Genomic DNA, 18112 nt, shown 5'->3' on the forward strand with positions numbered 1-18112 from the left:
ACACCTTGATGTAGCAGAGATTAAATGTGACCTTGGATATCTCAGTTTTTTAAGTATTTTTTATTTATGCAATGAAATCTATTTCAAATGCAAATGAGAGACTGTCATTATAAATGCATGTATCCAACCAGCACCACAGAAGGCTCCTGTAACACAGTATGACAGAGGGACGATGGGGGGGGGGGGGAGCTTCGGTCTCTGGGAAAATAAATGAATCCGGCGTTACAAAATGAGACAGAAATGATTGTAATGGGTTGTGATCGCTGCTTCATTACGGTAGCGGCGTGAACGCATACTGGGAGGATCGCAGACTCGTGTTAACAACGAAGCCAGCTGTGCTGCGTTGCACAAACACGAAAGCAAAGTTACCTCCAACCAACCTGCTGCTCTTGCTATTCAGCTGCTTTCAAACCTGTCAATCACAAAGCATCAAGGCCTTTCTGGTCTGCTGGACTCTAAATGGACCTGTCAATCAGCAGGTAAGCCCCGCCCCCTAAAGCATCCCCTGCTTTCTGGTCTGGTGGACTCTAAATGGACCATAATGTACTAAATGAACATCATGCTGGATTGAAGAAGACTTGAAACTAGAGATTGAGACCATAAACTCATGTTTACAATGTTTACTCAGATAATACATCAAGAGAGAAGTAGGACCATTTTCTCATAGACTTCTATACAACCAGAGAGGAGTCGCCCCCTGGTGGCCAGCAGAGAGAAGTAGGACCATTTTCTCATAGACTTCTATACAACCAGAGAGGAGTCGCCCCCTGGTGGCCAGCAGAGAGAAGTAGGACCATTTTCTCATAGACTTCTATACAACCAGAGAGGAGTCGCCCCCTGGTGGCCAGCATGGAGAATGCAAGTTTAAGGCACTTTGGGGTGGCTTCACTTTTCAGAACTGGAGGTTGCTGCATGATGCATCCTCCAATATTGACAGCAGAGACTTCACACACTCACCTGGGGATACAGGCCTGGTCTATTTCCAGAGTGATGGACTTCTATAGTTGCATCGTCACGTGGATACTGTAACCAAGCATTTAATATCGTGGAAGTGAAGCAGGAAACCTCGTATGTCCAAACATCTGTTTGTATTCATTAATATTTGCAGATTTTGGTTTCACACAGTCGCACGCTCACCTGGGGGGATACAAACCTGGTCTGGCTGGTCCCCCCGGCGATGGGCTTCTACAGCTGTACCGCTACCATGGAAACCCATAGTTTTAAATATCGGCACTGGAAAACCTTGTATCTCCAAAAGCATCAGAAAACGAAGCGTCCTTCAAAATCATTGAAAACTGCGTCATCAAAATTGGTAAAATTGTGTTCAATATCGAGATCTTCAACAGGGGGTCCGGCACCCCTAGGGGTTCAACAGAGTTACTGCAGGGGGTCCCTGAACCTATTTGATCCCAAACACCTTAACATGAATACAACCTATATTAAGCAAATACAAATCTTCCCATTTGTTAAATGTTATGTTGTGAAATTGTGATGTAGAAATGCCAATTTAGAATTTAAATATGAATCCGTCAACAATTATTACTTTAATGGCTTAGCATTGTATCATTACAAAGTACTTTTATATGATATGTAATAGGGGGTCCTGGAAGACCTCTGTTCTATATGATTTTCCTGTTGGTGGTTGTAGAAATTTGAAGCATGATGTTCTGTTCTAACCTGCGGGGCTGTAGTGACTCGTACACAGCCTGGTGGATGCGACGTGGACGACAGCAGAGATTGTGAGATGACTCCTCTCAGACCAGAAACACGAGCGGCCTTTTAGCCCGACATGGACTTGAGAACGTTGTTCCCAAAGAGGGAACATCTGCTGCGTGTCAGACGCTGCTGCATCACGCCTCGCTGCCCGCCGCTCACCGGCTCATCAGCACACTGCTACAGCCTCCTCAGAGAGGGGGGAGGGGGGGTCTGTATCTGCAGGCCAGGCCCTTCTTTTTCCAGAATTGCTTGATGCATGGCTTTTTCTGTATCACAGCCGCTGTGGGGCTTCAGAGCACGATGGTCGGGCTGAAGGAGTGCAGACATAAGTGAAAGGCTGGCAGAGCAGCAGATAAGAAGACAGAAGACCCTGTCTGCTCCAAGTCTGAAAACGTATTGTTTTTGTATTATAACTACAGTACACCCTCTTATTTACCACACACTTGTATGAATAAGATCTGTAAATGCATCTTATATAAACAAATTTGTCAAATGAGATTAAAAATATATTTATACAGGGGCGGCCGGTGGCGCAGTGGTTAGGGCGGCTGCCCCATGCACACAGGCTCAATTTCTTCGACGCAGTGGTCCCGGGTTCGACTCCAGCCCGGGACGGATTTCCCGCATGTCATCTCCCTCTCTCTCTCCCTGTTTCCACACTGTCTGAAAAATGAATAAAAAGGCTTCAATGGTACTCTAGCCAAAAAATAAAATATATTATTATTTATTTTATAAATGTATCCTAAGGTGACGTTTTTAATTTCTTGTTTAGTTTTGTTTTAATGTGCGTGTTGATGTGGAATCCACCAACAGCACATCCAGAGGTGTTCAGCATGCGAAAAGAAAAAATGTCTTCTCTCCAGGATGTAAAGGGAAAGTCCAGTGTGGGTGTACTGCCCCCTGCTGGTGAGATGGTGTAAATACCGCCTGTATGTGAACACCGGATGCAACCTGGCTCTCAGAGATTATGGATAATATATTTGCTGTCAGACACATGATCAATCACAGCTGAGTGGAGGGAAACCACATCACAGGGAATATGTAGACGTATGTATGTCATTTATTTAGTGTGCCTTGTTTGATGTAATGGAACTTTTTTGGCATACTATAAATGAATATTTTTACATATCTTTATATATTTCATATATTTTTTTAATGGTTCATTTATGGCATAATGGCATATTTTTCGACATACTACTACTTACTACGACATACTTTTTTCATGAATTTTTAGAACATATCATGAAATTACTTTTTTCATGATATTTTTCAAAATATAAAATTACTTTTTTCATGAATCTTTTCAACGTACCATACTATGACATTTTTCATGATTTTTTTTCAACATATTGTAAAATTACTTGTTTTCATTCATTTTTTTACATGCTATACAATATTTTTCATTACTTTTTTCTACAGAATATATTAAATTACTTTTTTTCTTTTCGACAAACTAAACTATGACTTTTTTCATGACTTTTTTTTCAAAATATAAAATTACTTTTTTTCATTAATTTTTTGACAAACTTAGCAATGACTTTTTTCATGACTTTTTCGACAAACTAAACTGACGTTTTTCATGACCTTTTTTTCAAAATATTATAAAATGACTTTTTTTCATAAATGTTTTCGACAAAATAAACTGACAATTCTCATGACTTTTTTTCAAAATATTATAAAATTACTTTTTTTCGTTTATTTTTTCGACAAACTGATTTTTTCATTACATTTTTTCAAAATATAAAATTACTTTTTTTCATACATTTTTTCCACATACTATACTATGATTTTTTTCATGTCTTTTTTCAACATATTATAAAATGACTTTTTTCATGAAATTTTTCGACAAACTAATCTATGACGTTTTTCATGACTTTTTTTCAAAATATAAAATTACTTTTTTCATACATTTTTTCGACAAACTAAAGTGACATTTCTCATGACTTTTTTTCAAAATATTATAAAATTACTTTTTTTCCGTTTAATTTTTCGACAAACTGATTTTTTCATTACATTTTTTCAAAATATAAAATTACTTTTTTTCATACATTTTTTCCACATACTATACTATGATTTTTTTCATGTCTTTTTTCAACATATTATAAAATGACTTTTTTCATGAAATTTTTCGACAAACTAATCTATGACGTTTTTCATGACTTTTTTTCAAAATATAAAATTACTTTTTTCATACATTTTTTCGACAAACTAAAGTGACATTTCTCATGACTTTTTTTCAAAATATTATAAAATTACTTTTTTTCCGTTTAATTTTTCGACAAACTGATTTTTTCATTACATTTTTTCAAAATATAAAATTACTTTTTTTCATACATTTTTTCCACATACTATACTATGATTTTTTCCCATGTCTTTTTTCAACATATTATAAAATGACTTTTTTTCATGACATTTTTTCGATAAACTAAAGTGACTTTTTCATTCCGGTTTTTCAAAATATGAAATTACTTTTTTTCATACATTTTTTCGACAAACTAAAGTGACTTATATTATAAACAGACTTTTTTTCATGACTTGTTTTCAAAATATAAAATTACTTTTTTTCATGAATCTTTTCGTTTACATTATATTATATTATGATATAATATTTATTTCACGACATTTTTCAACATACTATACTGACTTATTTCATGACTGCTTCATATAATATAAAATTACTTTTTTCATGACTTTTTCAACATACTATACTATGATTTGTAATGAGTTTTTTTCTGACTGGACAAAAGGAAGGAAAAGTGGATATGGAAACACAACTGTTTATTTACTTAAAATATTGGTATGAACTAACAGGACAGCAGTACTCCCCTACACATACATTCTAGTTTTATGCTTCTTTTTTTGCATTAATTCCTTTATATATAAAAAGTATCCAAACTAACAAAGACATCCTCTTTGATCAGTCCACCCTTCCCTTCCCCATTCTCTCCTCTCCGTCCCCATAAAACTCAAAAACATCCCCAGAATGCTTTCTGATGGCTCACATGCAGCCGCTCCACAAACACACACACACACACACACACACATTGTGACCTTTTAACCTCTGCACAGACCCACGGTTAATGTGTGTGTATGAGCTCCAAAATGCAGTGCAGGTAAAGTAAGAGGGCTGAACTGAACTGCTGCGATTCAAACCGAAGTCCGTCTGTAGATCACCGGGTGGGGTGGGGGTTATAAACCAGTGACTTGCTTTTAAGGCCCCTTTTGAAACGATTAGAGGTTTTTTACGTTATTACCACGGTTATGATGACCTGACAAGCAATACTAAATCAGCTCCTTTACTTTGACAGATTTGATACCATGTGGGTGATCTGATGACGAGGGCAGCAGAAGAAACCATTTATGATTTGATGAATGCATTCCTTAGAATTAGAAATCGGAGGGGGAAACTTATTAACTGGGTATAAAACGGCTGCTACGTAGCCAGCGGGGGGCGAGGTTAGCCAGCGATCGTTTCCGATTAAAAATGGCTCCACCCAAGTGAAATCCAACAAACATTTTGGACTCTCGAGTACCGTGCTTCTTCTTTTTTTCAAAGTTTTCTCATGTAAACGATATGTTTGAGCTCATACCGAAGGTTGGAGAAGCCTGGGTCTAAACTCTTCTTTCCACTCTCCTAATGATAATCTGTGCATATATGTAAATATGGTTATTTGTGATTGAGACAGAAGGAGAAAAAGAAAATCCTTTGATGTGCCCACAAATACATCGTTCCGTGGGCAGAGATCATTAGCTTCCTATCTTTTAATACAAACCCCAACAATAACATTTATTCTTATGCCAACAGTCAATTGGTGGAGGAAGGTGTCAGTGTTTTATGCCGTCTCAATCTAGAATAAAAACTCTTCATATACACAATATAAACAAATAGTTTGTGATGTTAATATAAGCCAGCGTGGAGAAAAAAAAAACAGTTAACTGTTTCCTCAAATAAGTGTGACGAGAGTATAAAAAGCATTCTAACTCCACAGATCTAGTGACTGAAACATTGTCCTGTATGGCAGGGACACAGAAAAACAGTTTACACATTATATGTGAACGCGCTCACCGCCGCCGCCGTCACCATGGAGACAGAAAATAAACACATTCAAAAGCCATGTTCTAAAAACTTCAGTGCCCAGAGACAGAATTTGGCATTGACAGATCCATAACAACAATAACAACAACCAAAAAAACAACATAAGCAGATGTGATAAATGTTCAATAATACAGTTTGTGACAAGAAAGACCTGTGAAAACCAGACCAGGTGTTTAGAGACCAGTTCTCCTGTTAGACCCCCGACGACAGAGGCTGACCTCGGCGTTCAGTCGCTCCGTGCCGGGGGTCCAAACGGACGTTAAAAAGGTTTAATATGCTACATTTTATTCAAAGTCGGACCCCTCCACAGATTAACAGGAGCGGCGCCGGGGGTCGAGTGGGCGGACGTTTGTGAGTACAAAGCAGTGAATCAGAAATATAAAAGATTATTAACACATCTGTGGGAAGGAATGGGGACGATGAGGTCACAACAGGGGGGCGGGGCTATTTGCTGCCTTCCAGAAGAACACAGCAAAATAAGGAAAGAGAAAATCCAAATCTGCAGGTACAGACAGTGATTCTTTTTGCATGAGTCTATAATTTATTTTGATTTTTTTGAGGAAAATGTTGCATATTATACCTTTTTTTGTTAAACCGGCGGCTGTGATCGTGATGAATTCAGAATATCAGTTGTGTGTCCAGAGAGAGTGATGTAATCTTCTTTCATTCTACGAGCCCAGCAGGCTCCAGTCCAGCCCTCGAACGTCCAGTTCTCCGAACCCGGTGACGGAGCAGGAAGCAGGAAGTCCAACGAAAAAAAGAAAGGGGTGAAAAAAAGGCCCCGAAAGCAGAAACCAAGAAATAAAAAAAATGCCAGAGAAGCGAAGGCACACAATCAGAAAGATGAATATAAGACTTGTCTCTCTCTCGGTTTAATGTCCGATCCAGTTTGATCTGGCTCGATCCGTTTTCTCCAGGCACGAGAAAAGTGCTAGAAACATGCGAGACAGTGTCTTGATGTGTGTGTGTGTGTGTGTGTGTGTGTGTGTGTGTGGTCACCATAGAAACATCAACATTTTAAAAGTTCATTTTTCGTATGTGAACATTTTCTTAAATACACAGGGTTACTCCCTTACGGCATTGATCGCCGGTCTGTGGTTAAGTGCATCTCCAAAGCTCCGCCCCCAAAGCTCCGCCCCCAAAGCTCCACTGGCTGTACCTTCGGTAGAAACTGACAGTAGGTTGGTTATAAGATAATATATCGACATGAATAAAGGTTTACAACAACAGTTACGTCTTTTTTCTTCTTCTTCTTCTCCGACTGCTATAAATACATTTCTTTGAGAGGTTTCACAACGATCAAACTGTATGCCACTGTTTGCACGCTGAAAGTGAATGACACACTCAGTTGTGTTGTTAAAAACACACACACACACACACACACACACACACACACACACACACACACACACACACACACACACACTCCTTCATTTACACAGACTCCCACAATTTACTCGTGCACATACAGGCACATGTATTTGCAGGCCAGTGGCCAAGCACACACACACACACACACACATACACTTTCACTCACACACACACACTTTCACTCACACACACACACACCCCAAAGACATAAAGGCACAAGGTATTGCTAATGTTGAGGACGCATTGAAACATGATCTATCGAGACATAAACGACCCCGTTCACCCACGCATCCCTTTTCTCCTCCTCACGTTAAAAACAGCTTCTGGGTAAAAAAAAAAAAAAAAAGAATTAACATGCAAAAAAAAAACACACACACACACCAACAGTAAACAAAACCTACAGATCTACAGTACCGACAGCAGGTACACCATTTGGTTTTTTAGCGCAGACAGACACGCTCAGGTCAGCCGATGTGTAAGACTTCCAAAACAGAGAGCCGATCATCACGTAGAAATCTTAGAAAAATCAGAGGGGGGGGCGGGGTATAAAAAAAGAGCGGGAACGATGAAGAAGTGGGGGGGACGGGGGTGAAAGACGTTGTCAGGCCAAAGACTTTCAGCGAAAAACTCACAAAAAGTCCTCAAAAAGAGTAAAGAGCTGAGATCCGATGCTCTCCTTGTGATTTTTTTTTATTCAAGTACTAAAAACTGTTCCGACTACAGTTTCCGACAGCGGCGGCGTTTTTGAGACGGAGGTGGAGCTCGGTTCACCGGACAGGAGCGAGAAGTCACGAGACCGGCAGCGTGGGAGTCCAACATGGACCAATAATAGTAGGAGGAGCTGGGAAGAATGGACATGCGTTTTTCCATCGGTTGCCGTGGCGATGCGGCGAGCGAGAGGGGGGGGTGGAGAGATAATGGTGCTGTTGTGTCTTTGAATAGCAGCAGCTCCCCATACGTTAACACACAGACGCTTAAAACACCAAACATGGCTTCTTCAGCTTAGCCCCGCCCCCTCCCTCCCCCGACTCCTCCCACATGGAAGCTTAGAAATCTCCTCCAGCTCCTGCCGTCTCCGCTACCAGCCAATCAGGTTGGCTTTGGCCTTCTCCGTCAGCTTGCGGACGCGTCCCTTGGAGGAGGTGCCGAAGGTGATCGACGAGTCCTCGAACAGCAGCTGCCTCTGCTCCTCCTCGGAGTCCTCCTCCATGTACCAGGCGGACCGTCGCCCCTGGTTACGTGTGCGCATCGAACCCCCCGCCTCGTCATCGTCCTCCTCCTCCTCCTCCTCCTCTGGTGCCTCCCTCCGACTGGCTCGAGCAGGCAGAAGAGGAGGCGTGACCTCCTCGTTGGCTCTCCTGCTGCTCCTCCTCAGTGGCGAGGGCTCAGGCGACTCAGGAGGAGGAGGAGGAGGGGGAGGGGCTTCCTCGGGTCGTACCGCTCGGGGCCGACCGCGCCGCCTCGGTGTCGCCGCGGCAGCAGAGTCCGACGGCGCCGGCGTTTCCTGCAGAGAAGAAGACGTGGCGCCGCCTTCGTCCTCCGTCGATTGGTCGCGCTCGTCGTCGGGGGTGGAGCTCCTGCGGCCGGCGCCGCTCCTCAGCTCCTCCTTGCTCTTCCTGCCTCTCTTTTTGCCCGCGGGGCGGCCTCGGGGTCTGGAGGGGCTTGACGGGGTCGTGACCTCTGGAGGACTCCCCGGAGGCTCCACTTTGGATTTCCGGCCCCTCCTCGCTACTCCCAGAGTCACATGACTACCGTGGCCGTTCAGATGCACTGTGCTCTGAGACGACGGGCTGGCCGGAGATCCTGACGGGGAAAAGGAAGAACATACCAATATCAGGCAGGTTATTTTATGAAACGTTGACATAGTACAGGAAATATGAATCACACGGTCACGTCTCTTACCGGGCGTGTGTCGTACGGGCGTCCTAAGTTTCCTCCGGGTGCTTCCTCCTCCGCTGCTGTCTGCAGCTGCAGACGGCGCCGCCTTTTCAGGAGCCGGCGTCGACGAAGCCGACACGGAGTTGTGTGTTCTCAGCGAGCGAGTGGACTCTGACGACACAAAGAGAACCAAGAAGGTTAGTGGAGGAACATCCTACTTACTTGAGCTTATGAACGTCTACGGGATCTCACCTGATGTGCTGTGCGTGCTGCTCGTGTGATGCGAGGAGGACGACGAGGGCGGGGAGTGCGTGGAATGGCGTGCGGCGCTCCGCGTGCGCCCTGCTGCCGGTGCGTCCGCCTTCCCGTTGACAAGCTGAGGCGGCGGTTTGACGGCGACGCTCTGCCTCAGAGAGGAGGCTCGCGAAGGAGGCGGCGGCGGCGACGGCTCCCTTTTCGCCGTCACCCTGGACGACACGCGTCTCTTCCTCTCCGGACTGGAGGCAGGATGAGGAAGAGGAGAAGACTATGAGATCATACTGAATTAGAGGTAAGATCTTAAGCCCGAGCCCGAGCCCGAGCCCGACCCGACCCGAATTTCGGGTCGGGTCGGGTATAAAATGTCAATCATTACGTTCGGGTCGGGTCGGGCCGGGCTTCTCTCTCGCTGACTTTTTTTTTATTTTTAATTTTTTTATTTTTAATATATGTTTATAGAAATGTATAAACGATGTGTGGAGAATAAGATACTAAACTGAGGAATACTTGTTATAAAATAAATAATTAGGGGGAAAAAAACAGAGAGGGCGCTGTAATTGCTATTTAACTAAACGGGACAGGAGCCGCAGCACAGACATCCACCCCGTCACTAGCCATGTTTCCATCCAAAGTGATTCGAATTACTGGGAAATGCGCATTAAAAGAAATTCGAATCATGTGTGTTTCCATCAAAAGAACGGACTTTGGTGAAAACTACAAATTCGCGCGAGTTTTCTAAGTCACGGGAGATTTTCCGCGGGTTGGCATGGCAACCAGCCTGTAAACATTCCGTCGTCTTCCTGCCGGTGACACCGGCTGGACCGGCCGGTGCTTGGGTGAGGTGCATGGGCTTTTCACACAGCCTTGTGGGCACAAGTGGCCCGAGTTCGGCCGTGTTCAGCTGTCTGTCTCCCGGCTGGTTTGCGTGCTGCGCGTCTTGGCGTTTCGCGTTCGACGGAGAGTCCGCCTGTGTGGACTCGCGTGGGGCTGGGCGGGCCGGTGTTTGACCGATGTCCGAGGGCTTTTCAGCAAGCTCTGACGGTGAGAGTCCCGACAGTTCGGCGTGGTTGAGGTCTCTATTTAAATGTCAAACACCGGAAGCAGTCGGGGTGAAAGTGCGCTACGTCACACTTGATTCGCATACAGCTGTTTCCATCCCATTCGAATCAACCAAAACCCGGCCATAGCGAGCGTATTTCATTTTGTGCGAATCAGGGGATTTTAATGCGAATCACGGCGTTTCCATCATCATTTTCCGAAGCGATACATCTAGATGCGCATCTAAACAGCTGATGGAAACGCACCTATTGCTCTTCTTTGTCTCTCTGCGCGCTCTCTCTCTCTCCCTCTCCCCGTCTCTCTCTCTGCGCGCTCTCTCTCTCTCTCTCTCTCTCTCTCTCTCTCTCTCTCTCTCTCTCTCTCTCTCTCTCTCTCTCTCTCTCTCTCTTAAAGTGCCGCGCTAGATTCTTAAGGACGTACTCTGAGTCCTCACAAATAAAATATGAAATTTCGGGTTTGGTTCGGGCTCGGGCCTGCAAATCAAGTTAATTGCTCGGGTTCGGGCCGGGTCGGGCTTTAATCCCGCGGGCCTGGGTCGGGTCGGGCTGGATTTTTTAGGCCCGATCTTACCTCTATACTGAATGCACAGTAACAGACCCACAACCCCCCAAAAATATGTCCCTAAAACATGAGTCTTATCCCCTCCTCGCCAATATATTGTTTTTTTATTTATTTTTTTAATTGTTTTATTGATTCTATTTTTATTTTATTTATTATTATTATTATTATCATAATTTTTTGGTTAATTTATCATCATTGTTATTCTCTTTTTTATTTTTACTATTATTATTATTTTATTATATTTTGGTTTGGTATTTATCCTCATTATTATTATTCCCTTTTTTACTTTTACTGTTATTGTTATTATTTTATTTTATTATTTTTTGGGTAATTTATCCTCATTATTATTCTTTTTTTAATTTTTATTATTATTATTATTATTATTATTATTATTATTATTATTATGTATTTTATTTGATCTTTATCTTGCAGATATTTATGTGTTATCCATGTATGTGTAGATGGGGTATCCATTTATTTACTTGACTTAAGTATTTATTAATTAATGTATTCTTAGATGTCTGAAGGAGGAAAGTATTTTAATAATGTTCTCTTCCATTGTATGTTTTAAACGTTTCATTCCCTGTAATCAACATTAATGTACTTTAAATAAAACCTGCCTGGATGCGGTGCTGCTGGCGGGAGATTCGCTCCTCCTCCTCCTCCTCTTCATGGCGTGCCGCGTCTGTCTGTCCGTCGTGTGCCGCGTCGGTCTGTCCGATCCCTGCCGGGTCAGCTTCTGGGTCAGACCGTGGATCGCCTTGTAGTCGGCCAGGATGGAGCTGACATGCTCCTCGAACAGAGCAGACAGCCTCAGACTCATGCTGTAGATCTGCAGGCACAGGAGAGCAGGTTCTTACACCTTCTCCAGACTCACATTCAAGCACTTTTCAAGCATTTCAAGGTGCATTTCCATGCTTTTCCAGCACCTTCCAGCTGTGGTAAACTCCATATTTGTACCAATCCAATGGTCAGTATTCAGTCTACTTATTATGTCACTTGTTCATCACATTAAATGAGATGTTGATCTTGAAAGCAGGGACAAAGTGTGTGTGTGTGTGTGTCTGTGTGTGTGTGTGTGTGTGTGTGTGTGTGTGTGCGTGTGTGTGTGTGTGTGTCTGTCTCACCCGAGACTTCTTACTGGGCGTGTAAGCTTTGGAGTTGCTGAAGATGAGCCGGACGTCTTTGCAGAGCTCGATGGGAGTTTGGTACTTCCCTTCCTTGAGCGTGTTGAGAACGGTGCCAAAGTCCATCGGCGACTCGACTATCTGCAGGTAATCCTGAGAGGGAAGACGGGAGATTTCAGAAGATGAGAAGGGAGAATTAAGTGCGGAGGTAAAGAAGGACAGTGTGAGAGGAGTGAAAAGGATTTGGAGGATTTGGGGTTTTACTTTTGACAGAGTGGAAAAAACTGAACCAAAGCAAAGTAATGGATTCTGTTCACATTGTTCCTCCTCCTCCTCCTCCTCCTCCTCCTCCTCCTCCTCCTCCTCCCATCAGATTTGGTCTTCATTACAGATGCTGAACAGAGAGGCCTGTTCCTCACACACACTCCGTGTGTAATTGAATTGTAACCACTCCCAGACTGAAAATGCAAATGAATGGAAGCCCAGTGGAAATTCACCATGAGCTGGACTCGGATCACGTGCACCCCTGAATAAAGACATAAGGAGTATGTGTACCGGGTACTCCTGCAGGTCCACCGGCTCTCTGAAGGGCTCCGAGTCCTCACACTGGAAGATGAGGTCCAGCAGCTCCTTGCAGCGCCCCCTCCAGGCGTGGGGGTCGTACGACGGTGGCCGGGTTCGCAGCTGGCGCTGCGAGGGTCGACGGCCCTGCAGGAAGAAAATAAAAGAAGAAGAGGGTAAATGGAAGTAAACTCCTCTTCTTTCGAAGCTGGGTTAATGTCAGATACTGCTTGATTTGATCTTTCCTCAAATACAAAGTACAATATTTATATGACATAATATACGTCATACAAATATGAAAAAGATAGAAAATAAAATCAATAAAATCATTCAATTTCAAGGAGGGACATTATCACGTTTTAATTTACATGTAGCTCATATATTTGTGTGAAATAGTCATTATCCAAATCTCAACATGAGATAAATATCCAACACTAAACAACAAAAGAAAAGAAAAACCTCACAAATGAATGAATTGTTACCTTGTGGTTCCGTGTGGATGTTCCAGGAGTGTTACTATCTTCATCCTCCTCCTCCTCGTCCTGAACAGATGGGAGAGGATCAGATGTGTAGTAAATACTGCTTATTATGACATCATCATTTTAAAAATGTATTTATGTTCATGTACTTTTGCTGCTGGGATTTATGCAACAGTTCACAGCATGTTTCTTTTGCATGAATTGTGTGAAATAGTTTGCTTTTCTTTATACAAATTTAATAAACAATATTCAGGCTTGCAGAGGAATTAAATAATGAATATCAGCCATCAGAGTAAAATTAAAAACACGACGTAAACATGCAGGTGAAGAAACGCACCTCGTCTTCGGAGTCGGAGAACGTGGCCTTCTTCATGGTCTTATAGAGGGGCATGAGGTCCGTCAGATTTTGGTCCCTTAGAAAGAAAAAGAAGGCGAGATCAGAAATGACGTTGTTTCCGTCTCAAGCATCATATCATCGTATCAGTAGCGTGGACGACTCTCTGCTCACTTAATGAACTGCAGCATGAGGTCAGACACGAACTTGGCGGTGGTGACGATGAAGGATCCCGGCTCGTTGAACGTCTGGGCGTTGTGTTCGATGTAACGAGCCTCCCACATCAGAGAGGACAGCCGTCTGAGGAGGAGAGACATGTTGAGTCTCTCACACACACACACTCACACACACACACACACACACACACACACACACACACACACTCACACACACACACACACACTCTGCATCCTCCATCTACCTGTAGAAGCGGTTGACCAGCCGTTGGCGGATAGTGCTGAGGTCGGTGACGTAGGCCACCACCGTGCAGTATGTGGGGTACGCCTGCAGGTCCACCGGGAAGGCAAACGGCGCCGCCACGTCTGGAGGCGAACACACAGGATGAGAGGATTAATCAGGGCTCCTACACCTTCTCCAAACTCACATTCAAGCACTTTTCAAGCTTTTCAAGGTGCATTTCCATGCTTTTCCAGCACCTTCCAGCTGTGGTAAACTCCATATTTGTACCAATCCAATGGTCAGTATTCAGTCTACTTATTATGTCACTTGTTCATCACATTAAATGAGATGTTATTGTCCTCTAAACAACCAACATGATGTTTGGAGACAGCTTTTTATAGAAGGACCACAAATGAAAGGAAAACTAATTCCACTAACAGATCCACAGAAATATAATCACCAACTATTTTCATCATCTGTTCATCATCAAAAGTCAGTTTTCATAAAGAAATGTCAGAAAATGCTGTTTTCAGTCCCTCAAACATGGAGATCTTCTTTTCTCTGTTCTATCATAGATGTCATCACATACAACACACATTTATAGACCTTTATTCTACATCCAAGCACTTTTCAAACCTTGAAAACACCACTAAAATTCAAGTGTTCCAGCACCCGTACCAACCCTGTATTAACACACTGGTCTATCTCCTTCCAAAGAAGCTCACTTCATCTTCCTCGTTGTTGAAGACTCCTCCATGTGTTCTCGACCTCCTTCCCTGAGATGTAAAATCACCTCAGAGAGTTCATATGAATCTTGTCCTGTCAACCACCAGCAGCCAGGGGGCGCCGGAGCAACGGGCAGATACCTTCAACCCTCAAATCGACACTAGAGGGCGCCCTCGCACCGTCTTCCATCCGTTGGCAGCAACACAAAGCCTTCTCCCTAATATGACATTACATCACTTAACAGGAATTCAAGCAAGCACCTCGATGTGTTGCTCAACGCGTCAGCGGCTTCATTCCTCGCAGCACGAGAGCCGAGCCGGGCTCTCGGCGATGAGCTCAGAGCGCCGCGCCGACTCACGCTGTGCAGAGTCACGCCGGGGCTCAACCTCACATCCAGGCTTTTTACTTAAAGTGGTGATGTCTTACCGAGTGTGCACAGCTGGTCGATGGCTTTGATGATGCGTTCGCACTCCTCCGCCCGCGTGCGGCAGCCCCACTCGCCGTCCAGGGGGACGTACAGCAGCTCCTTCTGCTCCGCCTCCACCAGCGGGACGCTCATGCCCAGCTCCTCCGGGAACGTGGCTGCAACCGGAAACACAATCAGGACTCCAAGTCTACGCAGACGTTTAAATGTGTGCGTTGGAGACGCCTACCGTCGTCAGGGATGGGCTCCATGTCCCAAGGACTCATCTTCTCCGTGTCTCCGTTATCCCAGCTGGAGGGGAAACATAGGAATCATTAGCATCGTCACATTGTTTCTGATAGATTCCTCTACATTTTGCATAGGTGATGTAATGCCAAGGAGAGAGAAGGATCCTCTTGCTCATGCAAATAAAAACAGATGTGATCTGGGACGGATTGAACCCGGAGCCGGGATCCTACCAGACGTTGTAGCACTGGAACAGGCTGTCGGGGTACTGAGTCTGGTACGGCTCCTGGCTCTCGATGGTCCCGAACCACCAGGCGTCGTCGATCACCGACCGGAACCTGTCACCTACAAACACGTCACACACACAGGTCGTTGAGGAAGCGTTACTCCTTCGTAGTTTCCTGGTCGCTGTACGAAGACTAACGCACTGACCGATGCTCCACTGCCTCTTTCTGGCGTTGTCAAACTGCTGGCGTAGGATCAGGAAGTCGATGACGTCGGGCATGTCGTGGTACCTTGGAGAACACAGAAACACGTAGACGTTAACTCAAGGACCGGAACGAAGCAGCCGTAGAAACGGTCTTTACTGTAGAACGAGGGGAGACACTCCATTAGAGTTTTACAGCCACCGTCTTGTCTTGTATCCAACGAGTTCCAGGTCATTTTCATCATTTTAGGGAACTACTTTTTTGTCTGCAGCATGTGTCGTCTTAAAAAAAAGCATGCATGGTATCGATGCACGTTGTGAGGAATGAAATGCAGAGGAGGAGAATTAAACCGAGTGTTTGACGGTTATTTATTTGAAAGTAGCCGCCATGAATTAATCGCTGAGCTCACTTTCAGAGTCGGGGAACCAACAACAGGCTTTATTTGCTTTTAATGTCTGAAACAAAGAGAAATGCATTTCCTATAATGGACCTAAATCAACACTAGACTACTTCTGGTTGTATTACTGAGGCGGTACACAGAGTTAAAGCATCCAATCGGCGACAGGCATCGATGCAAACCTCTGAAGAAACTTATGGAGAGGGGTTTGCAGGGATGTGCATTCATTTTGGGGGGTCAGAATTTAATTTAAAAAAGCTCAAAATTCAATGAGTTGCTCTAAAGGTTCCTGAGGAAAGTCTGTGTGGTTGAGAAAGAGCAATAGAATATTGAGGAGAGACTAGTTTCCTCTCTGAAGATCTGCTAAATTGTTGGTAAAATAACCGTGAAACGAGTAAATGTATCATAAACAAATGGCAAGAATGTGGTTTTATATGAACACTCTTCAAAGTGAATCCTGGTAGAAACCGTGTGACAGAGAGAGCTCGGGATGCTTACTTCATGGAGAAGGATCCTCCGGTCAGTTTGCCGCTGTCGGGGTCCAGGAAGGAAAGCTTCAGGCAGCACAGCGTGGGCAAGCCCACCTCGTACTTGATGCCCACGATCTTCATCAACTCCTGCTCCTGAACGCCACACGAGAACAGAATCATGCAAATCAGCTGCTTTCCTCCTCAGGCAACGTCACATTACTAATATCTAGAAGAAATGTTTCAGCGTTGCAATGCATTATGGTCCGCCAGCCTGCATATAAATGTGCTATTTCTGCCTCCACACATGGAAAAGAATATACAAAGTAAAAAAATACGCTGTTACACTTCAAAGTACTCTGCAGACATTCTTCTGTTGGTGTATTTTTAGGATTTAAGTCCACGTGAAAGTGAAACCAGACCGGTGCCTGTGGTGAAGAACAAATGCAGCTGGTGTGTGTGTGTGTGTGTGTGTGTGTGTGTGTGTGATTGTTAATAACAATGAAGCGAATGATTACACCGTTGTAGCTTCATGTGTTCATATGAAGAATGGTGTCATTTTCTACTTCTTTGACCTTTTTAGCCCTAATAAGGAAATAATACTAAAAGAGAAATTATATTGAAATACATAATATAATACAATATGATTCTTAAGGAACTGTCATTCATTCAGCTGTACAAATACAGCTCCTCCGTGAAAAGAGCGTATCGATCCGTGATTTTTCTGTGAAGGCCTTCATCCTCGGTGGATGTGTGTGAGCACACACACACACACACACACACACACACACACACACACACACAGAGTACATCTCCGGATACGTGAAGTCTAAAGAGCGGACTCGCTCCAATCAATCTCTGCCGACTCGTCCTTACCCGGAGCTCCATCTTGTGCCAGGGCTGCTTCTTAGGATTGATGCTGTAAATCTTCTTCTGTTTGGCCATCTCCACGTAGGCTTCATGACCCTGTCTGAAGTAGTACAACTGCACACACACACACACACACACACACACACACACACACACACACACATTTCAAATATATTCTGGTACGATATGTATATTCTTCTTCCCATAAAAATACAAAAACATGCCACAATAACATTATTTTTGCCCCTTGCCGGAGGTGTAATGACCCACTGCGGCCTCATGGGGGCGGCTAACTTTGGTGCAAGGCTGGCCGTGTTGCTATGTAAGACATGAGCCAGTGTTTTGGTATGACGGACATGTGGCGAGCATGTGGCGAGGGCGCTGTAACAGGAAGCGGGGGGCGTGTACCTCGTCTCCCATCTGGGGGATGTAAGGACACCTCCGGGGGACCGTGTCCGTGATCCAGGCCGAGGGGAGCCACTCCTCCAGGGTCAGACCTTGATCCGGAAGATCCGTCCTCTGAATGACCACACGGGGGAATACATGTTCAGTTAACCAGTTAACAGCTCTGTCATATACAGGGGGTTGTAGGATGTCACATTAGCTTCTACATATAAAACGTTGTACTAGTATACACTGTATATACATTGTGAACAATTTTATGAATTTTCTTTTAACGGTTTAGTTTAAGGCTGCAACAAACTATTTTTTTCATTATTGATGAGTTGTTTGAGCA

The 18112-nt window shown here is 44.0% G+C and overlaps 1 protein-coding gene across 1 annotated transcript in view; it reads right to left on the minus strand.

The window, feature by feature from the left end:
• Positions 1–4477: 4477 nt before the first annotated feature.
• phip (PHIP subunit of CUL4-Ring ligase complex) overlaps positions 4478–18112 on the minus strand; it is a 32538-nt gene continuing 18903 nt past the window's right edge. Inside the window, 17 exon segments of the mRNA XM_084030784.1 lie at positions 4478–8986; positions 9086–9232; positions 9314–9558; positions 11560–11771; positions 12067–12219; positions 12622–12774; positions 13110–13169; positions 13444–13519; positions 13615–13740; positions 13862–13982; positions 14992–15147; positions 15219–15280; positions 15448–15559; positions 15647–15729; positions 16538–16662; positions 17383–17490; positions 17785–17895. Coding sequence (XP_083886910.1) covers positions 8262–8986; positions 9086–9232; positions 9314–9558; positions 11560–11771; positions 12067–12219; positions 12622–12774; positions 13110–13169; positions 13444–13519; positions 13615–13740; positions 13862–13982; positions 14992–15147; positions 15219–15280; positions 15448–15559; positions 15647–15729; positions 16538–16662; positions 17383–17490; positions 17785–17895 — 2775 coding nt within the window. The 3' untranslated portion in view covers positions 4478–8261.

This window comes from Eutrigla gurnardus (genome assembly GCF_963514095.1).
Source record: "Eutrigla gurnardus genome assembly, chromosome: 16".
NCBI lineage: Eukaryota > Metazoa > Chordata > Actinopteri > Perciformes > Triglidae > Eutrigla > Eutrigla gurnardus.